The 14,980-nt window shown below is 42.5% G+C and overlaps 1 protein-coding gene across 6 annotated transcripts in view; it reads left to right on the plus strand.

The window, feature by feature from the left end:
* Positions 1-14,980, plus strand: part of plxna4 (plexin A4) — a 721,825-nt gene that overhangs the window by 693,800 nt on the left and 13,045 nt on the right. For all 6 annotated transcript variants that reach the window (XM_059987082.1, XM_059987079.1, XM_059987077.1 and 3 more), the window contains one exon: positions 9,156-9,325. In XM_059987082.1, the coding sequence (XP_059843065.1) occupies positions 9,156-9,325 (170 nt within the window). The remainder of the gene's footprint in view (positions 1-9,155; positions 9,326-14,980) is intronic.

Here is a 14,980-nt window from a genome sequence, read left to right on the forward strand (position 1 = left end):
GTGTTCCTGGCTCAGTGGTTTAGAACTCTGGCTGCATAAGCACTACACTCTGAAAGGGAAAGACAGAATTAATGAAAAACAGACAGAAAGACGGAGGAAATTACATGGGGAATCAAACAGCTACAGGGACCTAAATCAAGTTATTTTTTGAATTGGTAACAGTATTGGTATTTTACATCATGAACGATTATTTCCTACGGTTGGGGAATCAGTAACAAGGAGTCGTCCATAAAATCTGCCACGGGTTATAGTGAATAAAAAATTGCACTAATATCTGAAGCAGGGGGAGTGTGGAAAGTGAACAGAGACAGAGCAGCAAAGAGACAGAACAAGGCTGGATCGACTGGATATATTCCAATGCCTCATAACTACAGCAAAATCAAATGTTCTTTAGATGCAGCAGCTACTCCACTGCCCAGTAATGGGTGCTAGCTTTACATTCTTGACAGTGTTTCAAAGTTTCTAGTCAGGGAATTCAGTTTAAAGCTATTTATATTTTTTGTGGGTTTTTAGAATTATTGTGTTCTTTATCTTTTGTGGGTTTTTTTGCTGCATCGGCTCTGGAGTAACAATTGTTTTGTTCTCCTTTACCCCTGTGCACAGCAAGTGACATTAAACAAATTTCAATCTTGTTTATGAACATTTGCACAAATAATCCTAAAAATAATAATTTGTTGTCTGCATTCTACCAACATTTGTGTGGGAATCTAGGAACTTATTCGGAAAGTTGGTCCACCTTCAAATATTCCTTTTTGACAGATCCATTATAAACAGGGTGGAGGATCTCTGACAAGCAGTTTTAATCTGAATATTAAAGATGCTGAATTTAATTCTGCAGAGCTGGGGTAGATATTCAATCACACAGGGAGAAGGCCTGGTGCAGTAAACGACCCATGTTAAATGAAGCATCACAATTAGAAGTCGGGAGGAATCGTCTCCTATTTGTTTCCTGGAGATCTGCCCAGATGATTATTGTGGTGTTCAATCCATTTTACTTAAAAACTGATGAAGAAGTGAAGCTTCCTTCTGTTCATCATTTGTGAGAAATTATCCGAAATGCGTCACCCAAGTCTGCAAGTGGCGAGAGCAGGAGGATGCCATCTGGCCTCTTGAAGCACCCTCTGTCTTTTAGGCCTGGCTGCATGGCTGGTCAGCAGAGTGAGTGAACCCAAGTCCTTGGTGTTGCCAGCTCTGTTTGATTCACACAGCCAAAAAACAGTGAGCAAGCAGAGGCAGCCTTACTTTTCCAGCAAACCCAGTGGGCTAGGTGCCAATTGACCCTGGGAGATGGTAATGCCCCCACATTTGGCTGGACACTAAGGTCTGGTCATAATTGGGATCTTGTGGGAGGACCCCAGGGAGGTGAGTATCTGAGGCAGAGACAGGGCTGGCTTGGGAAGTGTCTCCGAAGATGAGGCGGAAAATATCACTGAGTACTACTTTCTGCTGAAATCAGTCCCTCACACGGCATCAGCGCTGCCCAGAACTGTCTCACAAGATGGGCCAACCAACGCAGCTCTCTGCACAGTCACTCACCAGACATGGGCCCGGCCAGTGAATGGCAGCAGACTGTTCCTTACGGGAGTGTCACGGTTCCCCTGCACTCTCGAAGCTGCACACGAAATGTCTCACTCACTCTTGCTCTCTCATTCACCCACTCTCACACTCAGGTGTGCGCTCATTTTCACACACACAAATCTGCAAAATACTTACACTCACATTCACAAAGTGCCTCCCCCACCCCACAGAAACCCAGTGAGAGTTGGTTATAAAATTGGAAGGTAAAGAGTGAGTAGGAGTAGGATAGATAGATGGAGGAATATAGTGAGTGAGATAGCGATGGATACAGAGGCAGACAAAGAAAACCTCACAGGATTTCAATACATACAGCACTGCACTGAAGTCTTAGGCACATAGGCAGCATGTAGCTAGGGATCCTAAGACTTTGCACAGTAATTTTATGTATTACTCTGCACTGCTGTTGCAGAAAAATAAACAGGTTTCATGGCATATGTGAGTGATGACAAACCTGATTCTGATGTTGGTCCTTACTGTGGACTGAGAGTGGGAAGGGAGCAGAGAGAGGAATTCTGGTTGGGAAAGCAGGAAGGAAGTGGGAAGCACCAGGGAGACATTCTGTAATGATCAATAAAACAATTGTTTGGAATCAAATGGCTTGCCTGGTGTCCCAGGGCTGGATGTGTCAAAGCAAACCCCCCCCCCCCCCCACCCCACCCACCCCACTGCCTCTGGCACTCATTCACTGCCATCTGTCCCACACCCCTCCTGCAGAACTCCTCCCTCGCCAGTTTCAACATCCGTCGCTTTCAATATACCCAATGTTTCCATCCACAGACATCCGTGGCAGTGAATTTCACACATTCACCACCCTCTGGGTAAAAAAAAATTCCTGCTTGTCTCTGTTCTAAAGGGTCATTCTTGTACTCTGAGGCTGTGCCCTCTGGCCCTAGACTCCTCCACTGTAGAAAACATTCTCTGCATGTCCACTCTATTTAGGCCTTTCAGTATTCGATAGGTTTCATTAATTAGTTTTTTATTGCTGATTAATTTCAAAAATGCTTAAATACTCCAATTCTGGACGTGGTTTACAACTCCCAGCTTTCAAATAGATGGCCCAGGCTACTGGACTTAAACCAAAAGCTGCAGCTACTGTTATACTGCACCTATTTAAAACTTACTAATCCTGAGCAGAGGCCCACCTCGGTGTTTTCATGCTTCACTCCAGGGTCAATGAACAGGCATCCAATCGAATGATCCTATTAATAGAGTTGATGTACCCTCCCTGATTACAGCAATTATGAATCTGATTGGGGCATTAGTTTAATTGCCCATGTAAACCCATTCAGTCTGACCTGCCATGTAAATCCTTTCGATCTGTACTTGTGCCCACTGTGTCTCATCTGTCTCTCAGTACAAAGCAGTTCTGCAAGCACAGAGGCAGAAACTTGGAAAGGCATTATTATCATTCAGGATTGTATTACACAGAGCGGGGATTAGGCACTGTCCCTGGGTGATTGCTTCTCCTTGACCTTTATATTAGTCTGTTCAGTTGACAGCACTTGCACCTCTGAAAGATACGTGCTTGGGGTTTGGGCTCAGTATATTTACACAGAGTGGCATAGAATTTTAGGTCAAATTCCATTGGTTTTCTTCTGGCAATTTGTCCAAAATTAAAGTTCCCACTAATTACGTTTGGCATAATTTCCTCATTCTACATAATGATTTCAGCAGTAAAGCCCACCAGACTCAGACCCCACCTACAATAATTGGTACGCCCGTAGAGAGGGTGGGAACATGGATCCTAGGACAGTTCAACACAGGGACAGGCGTTTTGGCCCATAATGTGTGTTGAACCAATTAAATTAGTAATTGAATGGCTAACTAAACTAATCTTTTCTGGCCCCACAATGTCCGTATCTTTCCATTTTCCATATATCCATGTGCCCATCTAAATATCTCTAATGTTTCTGCTTCTACCACTACCCCAGACAGCACATTCTGGGTACCCACCATTCTCTGTGTAAATAAACTTGCCCCTCACCTCCACAAGCTTCCGGGCTGCAGCTTGTCCCAGAAATAGTCACTTCTATTGGGTGCTAAAACAAAAATAGTTTTAGAATCACATTTCTATTTCTTGAAAACTGACCAGAAAGGCCCAGCGTACCTGGAAGGTCTTCCCTTTTAATCAAGCCATTTTCAGTCTTTTTTAATTTAGTCCACAATCTGGTACTGCTTAAAATCAGATTACTCTCACTATGAGGGGATTCACATTGTTATTAAAAAATGTTTTTTTCCACAGTTAAACCCATCTTTCTTGGACTAATCAAATGACAGGAAGTTTCCCTTTTAATATTACAAAGAATATTTGGTGAGACAGCACACTTTATTTGTCAGAGTTATTTTTAAGCTGTGCAAGATTATGGGGCAAATCATTTTGAGTAGATGCTTACTTGTTGACATAGGGGTTCAGAGAGGGAAGCGGTGATCGAACATTTGTCAAAATGAGTCCAATTTGCACCTGATGGCACCAAAGCCAAACATCCTATCCAAAAACATGTCAGTCAGTTAAGAAACCAGATCTACATGGTCTAGCCAGTGAGGTCCAGGTCTCTAGTATCTAATTCTCATTGGAGAGGTGGAGTGCAAACTACACTATTGCATTTTGCCAATACAATGGATTCCAGTTAATTGGACCATCAGTTGATCAGAGCAGCCGCTTATTTGGGACTACACTTAAAGAAAAAAAACTAGTCCAGAAAATTACAGGGATTCGGGCAGGAGGTTATTGCCAAGCAGGCTCTTAACTAGTATCAGTTACCCACACTTATGTGGCCACTAGATGCTACTCTGTGCTTAGAGCAAACAATTTTTAAATTGTGGCAGTTGTGTGTGTTTGTGTTCAAAAAGCAGTGATTTTTGTCACTGGTAGTTGGTGAGAAGTATGCAGTAAGACAAGTCCAAACACTTTTGCTCACTGTAGTTTCAAGCATTTAGGTTTGGAGATGCCAGAACAGGCCAGGATGAAAATGAAACAATTTCACTACTTCAACAAGTTAAGAACTACAAAGAATTTGAAGGTATCACCAATAATCTTAAATATTACAATGAAAATGAAGACTTGGAGGATGCAATCATCAATGGCATTGTATGAAGGCAGTCCACTATCTGCACTCGGTGTCTGTGCTGATCTTGTTCAATTACAGTCAATCAAATGAACATGGCAGCGTACACTGGCTGAATTCCTCCATCGATAACTATTAGGAACTAATACACTGTTTTATAGTACTGTGATACTGTCGTTAGTGCTATAATTCGTTCTGTATTTTATTTAGATACATAATTTGTTACTCAGTTTTTCTTTTTTTAATACCTTTTTAACTATTTCCATGCAACTTTGGCTAATTGGGGCAGCTGCTTAACTGGGCCAAAATGTACTGGTCCCAATGTGCCCAAATTAAGCAGAATCCACTGTAGTTGTTTCAGTTGGTACAGATGAGTGATCAGTGCAACCTAGTTGGTATTTTCCACACCTACTGGACAAATAATATCACCCCCAGGGGAATCAAAAGTGTCCACAATGTTATAAGCACCAGAATAAGTTGTTAAGTAATTTTACTGTCCCCACATTGAAGTTCAATAAATGGGCTGGGGACTGGGGATTACAAAGATATCAGTAACACTGAAAAGAGGAAATTATTGCACCTCAAAGGGGGAGATCAGTGCATCAAGGGAATGTGTGACAGCTAATTAAAAATGAGTCAGCCAGCATAGCAGTTAGTGGGAACACTTTATAGCGTCAGTGATCATCTCTGCTAAGGACTTTGTATTTTCTCCCTATGAATGCGTGGATTTCCTCAAGGTGCTTCAGTTTCCTCCTACATTACGATTTATGTCAACGATTTAGATGAGGGCATTGAAAACTATATCAGCAAGTTTGCTGACGATACTAAACTGGGTGGCAGTGTGACATGCGAAGAGGACGTTAGGAGAATACAGGGAGACTTGGATAGGCTGGGTGAGTGGGCAGATACTTGGCAGATGTCATTCAATGTGAATAAATGTGAAGTTATCCACTTTGGAAGCAGGAACAAGAGGGCAGAGTATTGTCTGAACGGTGTAGAGTTAGGTAAGGGAGAAATGCAAAGAGACCTAGGAGTCCTAGTTTACCAGTCAATGAAGGTGAATGAGCAAGTGCAACAGAGGGCAAATGGAATGTTGGCCTTTGTTACAAGGGTAATTGAGTACAAGAGCAAGGATGTCCTTTTGCATTTGTACAGGGCCCTGGTGAGACCACAGCTGGAATATTGTGTACAGTTTTGGTCTCCAGGTTTAAGGAAGGACATTCTGGCAATTGAGGAAGTGCAGCGTAGATTCACTAGGTTGATTCCTGGGATGGCAGGGCTGTCTTACGCAGAGAGATTGGAGAGATTGGGCTTGTACACGCTGGAATTGAGGAGATTGAGAGGGGATCTGATTGAAACGTTTAAGATAATTAAAGGATTTGATAGGATTGAGGCAGGAAATATGTTCCAGATGTTGGGAGAGTCCAGTACCAGAGGGCATGGATTGAGAATAAGAGGTCAGTTATTTAAAACAGAGTTGAGGAAGAGCTTCTTCTCCCAGAGAGTTGTGGAGGTGTGGAATGCACTGCCTCGGAAGACGGTGGAGGCCAATTCTCTGGATGCTTTCAAGGAGGAGCTAGATAGATATCTGATGGATAGGGGAATCAAGGGATATGGGGACAAGGCAGGGACTGGGTATTGACAGTGAATGATCAGCCATGATCTCAGAATGGCGGTGCAGACTCAAGGGGCCGAATGGTCTACTTCTACACCTATTGTCTATTGCCTATTACGAAGACATATGGGTAGCATTAGGGTTGGTAAGTTGTGGGCATGCCTAGTTGACACCTGAAACTTGGTGATACTTGCAAGCTGCCCCTGCACAATCCTCGCTGATTGGATTTGACGCAAGAAATCTTTTCACTGTATATTTTGATGTACATGTGCAAATAAAACTTATCTTACAAATCTCATGTTAGAATGCAGCACCAAATACGTCCTTCTGCCCACTAGACTTTCACCTCTTGCTACTGATTAAGTTGTTGCAAACTTTGTTACCCTTCTACCTGCTGGGAAAGCTTACTCTGCATGGTGCTAATTGTTCTTTAAATCCAGATTCAGTCATCCTGAGAAAGGTTCCCAGGCCAGTCCTTGTGGAAATCAGCTGAGCCACTTTATAGCATCAGTGAGCAAGCTAGAGACGAAGCCTCTCAGTATGGTGGATCTCAGGGGAAAACTCAGACCTTCTCCTCAGATGTAGTTTATTGAAGGAAAACTGAGAGAGAATTCAGCAATAAAATGAACCCTTCCTAACATTTCCAACTTAAGTACAGAAATCTTTATGCTAGATCTTTGCCTGACAAGTGTATAATTTACCTTGTTTGGCATTTGGCTTCAATAAATAAGAATGACTTGTTGTTTATGTAGGTAACTTATCCAACGGGGCCATCAGTGTCGGTTACAAGTAGCAATTTTTTACACAAAATTGATTCCTCCTGACATGTTTAATGTCCTGAAATTTGTAAGCAAGCGTCACCTCATTTTCGTAACTGGCATAACATTTTTCTTCCAAAATGCCTCTGAGTCAGAGCAATGCTTGGGGCCTATCAGACAAATGAAGCCTGTCAGAATTGCATTAATGTTGTTGCCATCTTTAGCAGCTGCCAGGTGCATAAAGTGTCTTTTCCACTTCTGTCCTTCCTCTGCACCACCTCCCACACCCCTCCCCAATTTCTCTCCCGTTGTACACTGGGATAAGCTGTCACTGGCCTGGTAGACATGCTACCATATATGACAATATTATGATTGTCAGCTAACATGAATCTTCCACGGTGTCTGAGCAGAATGAAAACGTGCTGCTGTTGAACGACCAGCCTATTCATCTTCATCAGTGCTCTGAGATGTAGCATTAACCCTGTAGTGAACTCACACATCGTTAACCACTGAGATTGCTTCATGAGGCCTACATAGATAGGCAGTTATTCTTTCTCATATAGAATCAATTCAGTAAGTCAGTTTTGTGTACAAAAGTCTTGTGCCCTCCACTTAACAGACTTGGTAGACCATGGCTTTTCATGCTTCCAGTGTCAGTGTCAAGAATTCCTCTTCTTATTTTTAGCATGTGCAAAATGGAAAATACACACTTAGCGGCCACTTTATTAGGTACACCTGTACACCTACTCATTAATGCAAATATCTAATTAGCCAATCATGTGGCAGTAACTCAGTGCATGAAAATATGCAGACACGGTCAAGAGGGTCAGTTGTTCAGATCAAACATCAGAGTGGAGAAGAAATGTAATCTTAAGAGTTTGAGGAGTTTTGGATTGTCACCAGATTTTCTACAGATAGACTTAGGAAGCATTCTAACTGTCTGGCATGTGGGGTGGACATTGCACAGGATCATAGTAAGCTGCAAAAAGTTGTGAACTCAGTCAGCTCCATCATGGGTACCAGCCTCCGTAGCATCCAGGACATCTTCAAGGAGTGATGCCTCAGAAAGGTGGCATCATCATTAAGGACCCCCAACGCCCAGGACATGAGCCCATCTCATTGCTGCCATCAGGGAGGAGATACAGAAGCCTGAAGACACATACTCAACAATTCAGGAACAGCTTCTCCCCTCTGCCATCCGATTTCTGAATGGACACTGAACCCATGAACGCTACCTGCCTACTCTTTTTATTTCTGTTTTTGCAGAACTTACTTGATTTAACCTCTTAATATGTACATATATATATACTTACAGTAATTCACTTTTATTTCTCAAGTATTGCATAGTGCTGCTACCGGAAAGACAACAAATTTCACAGCATATGCCCGTGATATTAAACATGATGATTCTGATTCTGATTCTAAGTGACTTTGATCGAGGAATGATTTTTGTTGCTAGTCAAGGTGGTTTGAGTATATCAAAAATTGCTGATCACTGGGGTTTTTCACGCACAACAGTCTCTAACGTTTACAGAGAATGGTGCAAAAAAGAAAAAGCGCCATCCAGTGAGCTTCAGTTCTGTGGGTGTAAATGCCTTGTTTATGAGAGAAGTCCGAGGAGAGTGGCCAGATTGGCTCAAGCTGACAATAATTCAGTTACCATGTGTTACAACAGTAGTGTGCAGAAGAGATCTCCGAACGTACAGCACAACGAACCTTAAAGTGAATGGGTTACGGCAGAAGCCTTGATCTTCAGAGTTGAAACATTCTTCATGAATTTTTATGGTGCAGGTTGAATTGAAGACTTGGGATTAGCTGGGAGGATGCTGTGGTTAGCATGGAATTTGGACTGAAGGGCTTGTTCCATGCTCTGTTACTTTATGACTCTGATTCTGGGCTTACTTAATACATGTTCTCAGCAGAGAAACAGCAGGAAAAGCTGAAAGAAGATAAGAATTGAATGAAATTAAAAGAAAAAGAATGAAATTAAAAGAAGTATCGAAAGAATTGGACACAGTGCCTCAGTGCCCAGTCTTAGTGACAGGCAAACTAATCCAGTGTTTGTTTGTGTCCTGCCTAGTAGTTTAGGGTCTCATTGGTTCTGCATTATTTCAGTGAGTTTCTGTCTCTCCTCCCTAGGGTACGCTGCAGAAGTTTGTGGATGACCTCTTCGAGACCATCTTCAGCACGGCACATCGAGGGAGTGCACTGCCACTTGCCATCAAATACATGTTCGACTTCCTGGACGAGCAGGCGGACAAGCACCAGATCCATGACCCACACGTCCGCCACACCTGGAAAAGCAACTGGTGAGTGATCGGGGGCAGTCAGGAGCCAGGTGCCGGGTGACCAATGGCAGGCGTTGCCAGGCCAAAGTCTCAAGGAGAGATACAGCACAGAAACACCTCTGTCTAAACTAGCTATTGTTCTAAACTTCTCACTCTAAGAGGAGCAAAGCCTGCTGAAGTAAAGGCTATGGAGTGGAATCATCATTGAAAGTTTCTGGCTGAGACCCTGATGAAGGGTCTTGTCCAGAAACATTGACTGTTTATTCCTGACCTGCTGAGTTCCTCCAGCATTTTGTGTGTCTTGCTCAGGATATCCAGCATCTACAGAACCCCCTGTGTTTAGGATTCTCCACTGCAGCAGTCACTAAGACTTAGGTGCCACTTGTGACTTGGTTGCATAATAATATTCATAATTTTAATGTTCAAATGAAGGTCAAACTGCATCTAAGTGCCCCAGAATGCTTCCCAATGGAATATCAGAAGCAAAGGCTGATGCATGCACTGATACAAATATGGTCGTTCTGTTAGAGAGTCTGGAATTGAGAAGCATTGACTAACAGTCCCAGTAAAGCTTATTCCTGTGCTGCATACTCTGTGTAGTTTACCCAGAACAAGCCAATTGAGGATGTAAAGTCCTTTACCTTTTCTACCTATCACTTCCCAGCTTCCCACTTCATCCCCCCCCCCCCCCACTGTCCCAGTAACCTACCTTCCCCCTCACTTGGTTTCACCTTCTAGCTCGTCCTCTTTCCCTTCCCTCCACCTTCTTATTCTGACTTCTTCCCACTTCCTTTCCAGTTCTAATGAAGGGTCTTGGCCTGAAACATCGACTCTTTATTGCTTTCCATAGTTGCTGCCCAACCTGCTGAGTTCTTCCAGCATTTTGTGTGTGTTTCTCTGGATTTCCAGATCTGCAGAAACTCTTTCTTGTGTTTATATGATGTGAGTGAGGATTGCAAGATTTGTACATCTCCCCTCACTTCTAATGCAGGGAATGCAGTTCATTTTTAATTTTCAAACCGCTCTCACATTGTTTAATGGCAACGACAGAGCTCATTCCAAAATATGCCTCGGTGTCGCGTTTTCCTTAATGCTTCACACCCCTCATTGACTAAGCTGCAGGAAGATTAAGTACTCATTTAAAAGTAATAAAAATAAAGCAGATGCTTACTTTCCACAAGGCATAATGTTCTTAATTGTGTGGATGTTGCTTCATTCATCACCGAACTGAGAGGGCTTGAGCAGTCACAAAAAGCAATCCACAGCTACCATGGCAACGGGTGGATGGGGCGAGTTTGATAATCTTTATTAAATCTCCCGTGTCTTAATGCATCAGCCCCTACCACCAGGGATGATAGTAGAGACTGATACTTTAGGACATTCAAGAGACTGTTCGGCATGTAGATGTTGGAAAAAGGGAGGGCTGTAGACCATGTAGAAGGAAAGAGTTAGATTAACCATGGAGTAGGTTTATATTGGTTGTGTGCCAAAGGGCCTGTGCTGTCCTCTGTTCTAAGTTGTATGGTCTGTGTTCTAGTACTTGGAATGCTGCCGGAATTGTGATACAAGATACAAGACTAATATTGATACTAAGTAAAGAATGTCCTCCTTCCGAAAATGATCGATTTCCATCTCAGCAAGGTGCTTAGTGCTTGGTCATCAATGTCGATATAAAGCATTTAAGAGGAAGTTAAGTAAAAGAGAACAGCTCTTGAATGCTGGTATTTATTCATTCCCCTTCCCATTCTTCCTCATCTGACCAACAACAAATCCAATTATTCTTTCTGCCTTGTGGATTCCCCTTTTCTCTTCAGCACATCAGTGCTGTTGACCTCAGCTGCCACTATGTGATGTTCCTACCACTACGAAGATCATAAATATTGTCCTAAATTCCCTTTAGTCATTGCAAGTGACTGCCGCAGACTTGTTAGCCCTAATTCTGATATTATCGAAGAGTTATGGCTTGTCTGGGTTTATTTTGCTTGAAGTCAAGGAGCAAACCTGAATGAGGTACACAGTTTTAAAAAAGGTGTTGGATCTGTAGATTGTGATCCAGAAGTTCTTCAGAAGTCAAGAATGAGGCATACAACTTGGTGGACACACCTTCTTTATTAGATGTTACAACAACAGATTCAGATTCATTATAGTTATCACACGTGCATGTAAACATACAATGAAATGAGCCGTATGCATTAACAACCACCCCAACCTAAGAATGGGCTGGGCGCAGCCTGCAAGAGTCGCCATAATTCCAGCGCCAACATAGCGTGTCCAGAATGCTCAGGCAAAAGGACACAGAACACAACAAAACAGCACACACCAAGGAACAAAACAGCAAAAAAGCCCCATTCCTCCCTCCCACCCACCTACCCATACACATACACAAGTCAGAGCAGAGAGAAAAGGCGCATTCCATTGATAAGAAGTAACCTATGTAACAGGTTTAATGGTTTAACACAGGCTGCAGAGAAACTTCTAGAGGAGTATAGAATCAGATATACTATAGTTACTGAAGAGTCACTTACACACATGCAAGTGATAATATAAAAGTTATAAGCAATGATGGGAAAGTTAAACTACATAATTTAACTCTCCTATGCTTGCTTATCATTTTTATTCTGCACTCTAATCCAAGAGGGGCTTGGAGTAAGATAGGAACAAACTTGTCCCCATAGTAGGAGAATCTGAAATGAGAGGGCCTGGGTTTAAATGTGGAGTAAGAGGTTTAGAAGAGATATGAGAAGGAACATTTTTACCGAGAGTGCGATGAGAATATGGAACAGAGAGCCGGTACTCCCACAATGTTTAAGATGTATCCAGACAAGCACATAAATCAGAATCAGAGTCAGGTTTAATAGGACTGGCACATGACGTGAAATTTGTGAACTTTGCAGCGGCTATACAAATGCAATACATAGTAGATATAAACTGAATTACAGTAGTATATATGTGTATATATATATAGAAACTGAATTATAATTGTATATATGTGTATTTTAATTTGTTAAATTAATACAATAAGTGCAAAAACAGAAGTTTTAGAAAAAGGTAGAGTTCAATGCCCATCCAGAAATCGGATGGCAGAGGGGAAGAAGCTGTTCCTGAATCACTGAGTGTGTGCCTTCAGGCTTCTGTACCTCCTTCCTGATGGTAACAGTAAGAAGAAGGCATGTGAACAAACACGAGGAAATCTGCAGATGCTGGAAATTCAAACAACAACACACACAAAATGCTGGTGGAACACAGCAGGCCAGGCAGCATCTATAGGGAGAAGCACTGTCGACGTTTCGGGCCGAGACCCTTCGTCAGGAGAAGGCATGTCCTGGGTGGTGGGATCCTTGATGATGGAATCACTTCTTGAAGATGTCTTGAATTCAATGGAAGCTGGTACCTATGATGGAGCTACTAATTTTACAACTCTATGCAGCTTATTTAATCCTGTGTCGTAGCCCCCCCCCCCCCACAACACCATACCCCACATACCAGGTGGTTTTGCAGCTAGTCAGAATGCTCCATGGTACATCTGTAGAGGTTTTTGAGTGTTTTAGGTGACAAACCAAAAACCGCTGATGAAATATAGGCACTGTCTTGCCTTCTTTATAACGGCATTGATATGCTGGGATCAGGTTAAATCCTCAGAGATCTTGACACCCAGGAACTTGAAATTGCTCACTCTCTCCACTTCTGATCCCTCTATGAGGATTGGTTTGTGTTCCCTCATCTTTCTGAAGTCCACAATCAGCTTGCTGGTCTTACAGCTTGTTGAGTCATCAAGGCATTAACAGCTTCATACCAAGTTGTGGTAAATAGGGTTAATACTGAGCAGACCCAGTGGGCTGAAACTGTTACCATGATGTCTGTAACACAGAATGGATCCAGGAAAGGGTAGGGGGAAAGAGCAGGCTGGAGAACAGTAGACACTTGGCAAGGATTGACGTGAGAAAGTAAAGGGCAGAGGAAAAAGAGAGGGGGCCAGGATCGGAGCCGAGATTCATCTCTGAACTAATTTGATCTGACCATGCGGCAATCATTTCATTTGTTCCAGTGTACCTGCTGTTATTACACAGCTATGGTGCAATCAGGTCCAGATTAGCTGTAGAGTCTGTATAAAAATCATGCTAATTGGCTTCAAATCTGGAAATGTTAACTTCTGAAAACAAAGAGCCAGGTGAAAATATTGAACACAGCTGATGTCAGCCTCGTCAGTTTGAGCTGGTTACGAAGAAGAGGTTCACAATCTGATGGGAAAGCAGTGGCTTGCTATTCTGAAGGATGAGGCCAAATGGTCAAGGAACCACTTGATAAGCACAAGGGATCCTGCAGATGCTGGAAATCCAGAAGAACACACACAAAATGCTGGAGGAACTCAGCAGGCCAGGCAGCAGCTATGTAAAGGAATAAAGAAACATAGAAAACCAAACGCACAGTACAGGCCCTTCGGCCCACAGTGCCGAACATGTACTTACTTTAGAAATTACCTAGGGTTACCCATAGCCCTCTAATTACTAAGCTCCATGTACCTATCCAGGGGTCTCTTAAAAGACACTATCGTACCTGCCTCCACCACCATTGGCGGCAGCCCATTCCATGCACTCACCACTCTGCGTAAAAAATTTACCCCGAAAGCTGCCTCCTTTCAAACTCTTCGTGCTGGTCTAACTCGGTGATGTCCACATGTTTGCTCAGTCATCCCTCAATCAAAAGAGTTGCTGTTTTGGGCCGAGATCCTTCATCTGTCCTGATGAAGGTCTTGGCCTAAAATGTCTGTTCCTTTCCATAGGTTCTGCCTGACCTGCTGAGGAATCTGTTCATCCTGGTCTACATTGTGACTTCTGCAAATCAGAATAAGGGCTGCCATTTCTGATGGAGCACATTCCAGGAAGTTCCATAACCACTTCCTTCTTCCACCACTCTGTCTCCACATTCTCTCCTTTAGTTAATTAACAGAACTGCCTGACCACATCAGGCAGCAAGCAGAAAGGCTTCCAGTTGGATTTGTCTTGTCTGCATCATATTGCACTCTATAATGATTGAATCAAAGTGTTTTAAGATTCTTTTAAACTAACTTCTTGTTAATTCGCATTTCTTCCCCAACTTTGCCTGTTGCAGCATCCTAGAAATTTTTATTAAACTCCAAGAGATTCTGGAGCAGGCTGAGAGGATTTGGCAGCACCTTGTAGAGTTAGCATCCCTGGCTTGATATCTTCCTGGAGATCTCTTTGCATGACTTGTTATCCTCCGTTGCCAATCTCCTCTTGCCATTAGTCATCCCACACACTGGTCACCTTCCAATGCCATTTGTAAAGTTCATGACTCGACCAGATAAAGTTTATTCTTTATCTGCTCTAGTTTTTCTGGCATAACAAACAAACGAAAAAAAAACAACAAATGCACTAGACAAAGTTTCAGGAGCCTGAAGGCACACATTCGACAATTCAAGAACGGATTCTTCTACTCTGCTATTAGGTATCTGAATGGACATTGAACCCATGAACACTACCTCACAATATTTTTTTTCTTTTTGCACTACTTATTTAATTTAACTTTAAATATGTGTGTATATATACACATACACACATACATATATATATATATTTACATACACACACTGTGTATATATTTACCATAATTACAGGTTTTATTATTATGTATTGCAATGTACTGCTGCCATATAAC

Source organism: Hypanus sabinus, chromosome 13 (genome assembly GCF_030144855.1).
Source record: "Hypanus sabinus isolate sHypSab1 chromosome 13, sHypSab1.hap1, whole genome shotgun sequence".
Classification (NCBI taxonomy): Eukaryota; Metazoa; Chordata; class Chondrichthyes; order Myliobatiformes; family Dasyatidae; genus Hypanus; species Hypanus sabinus.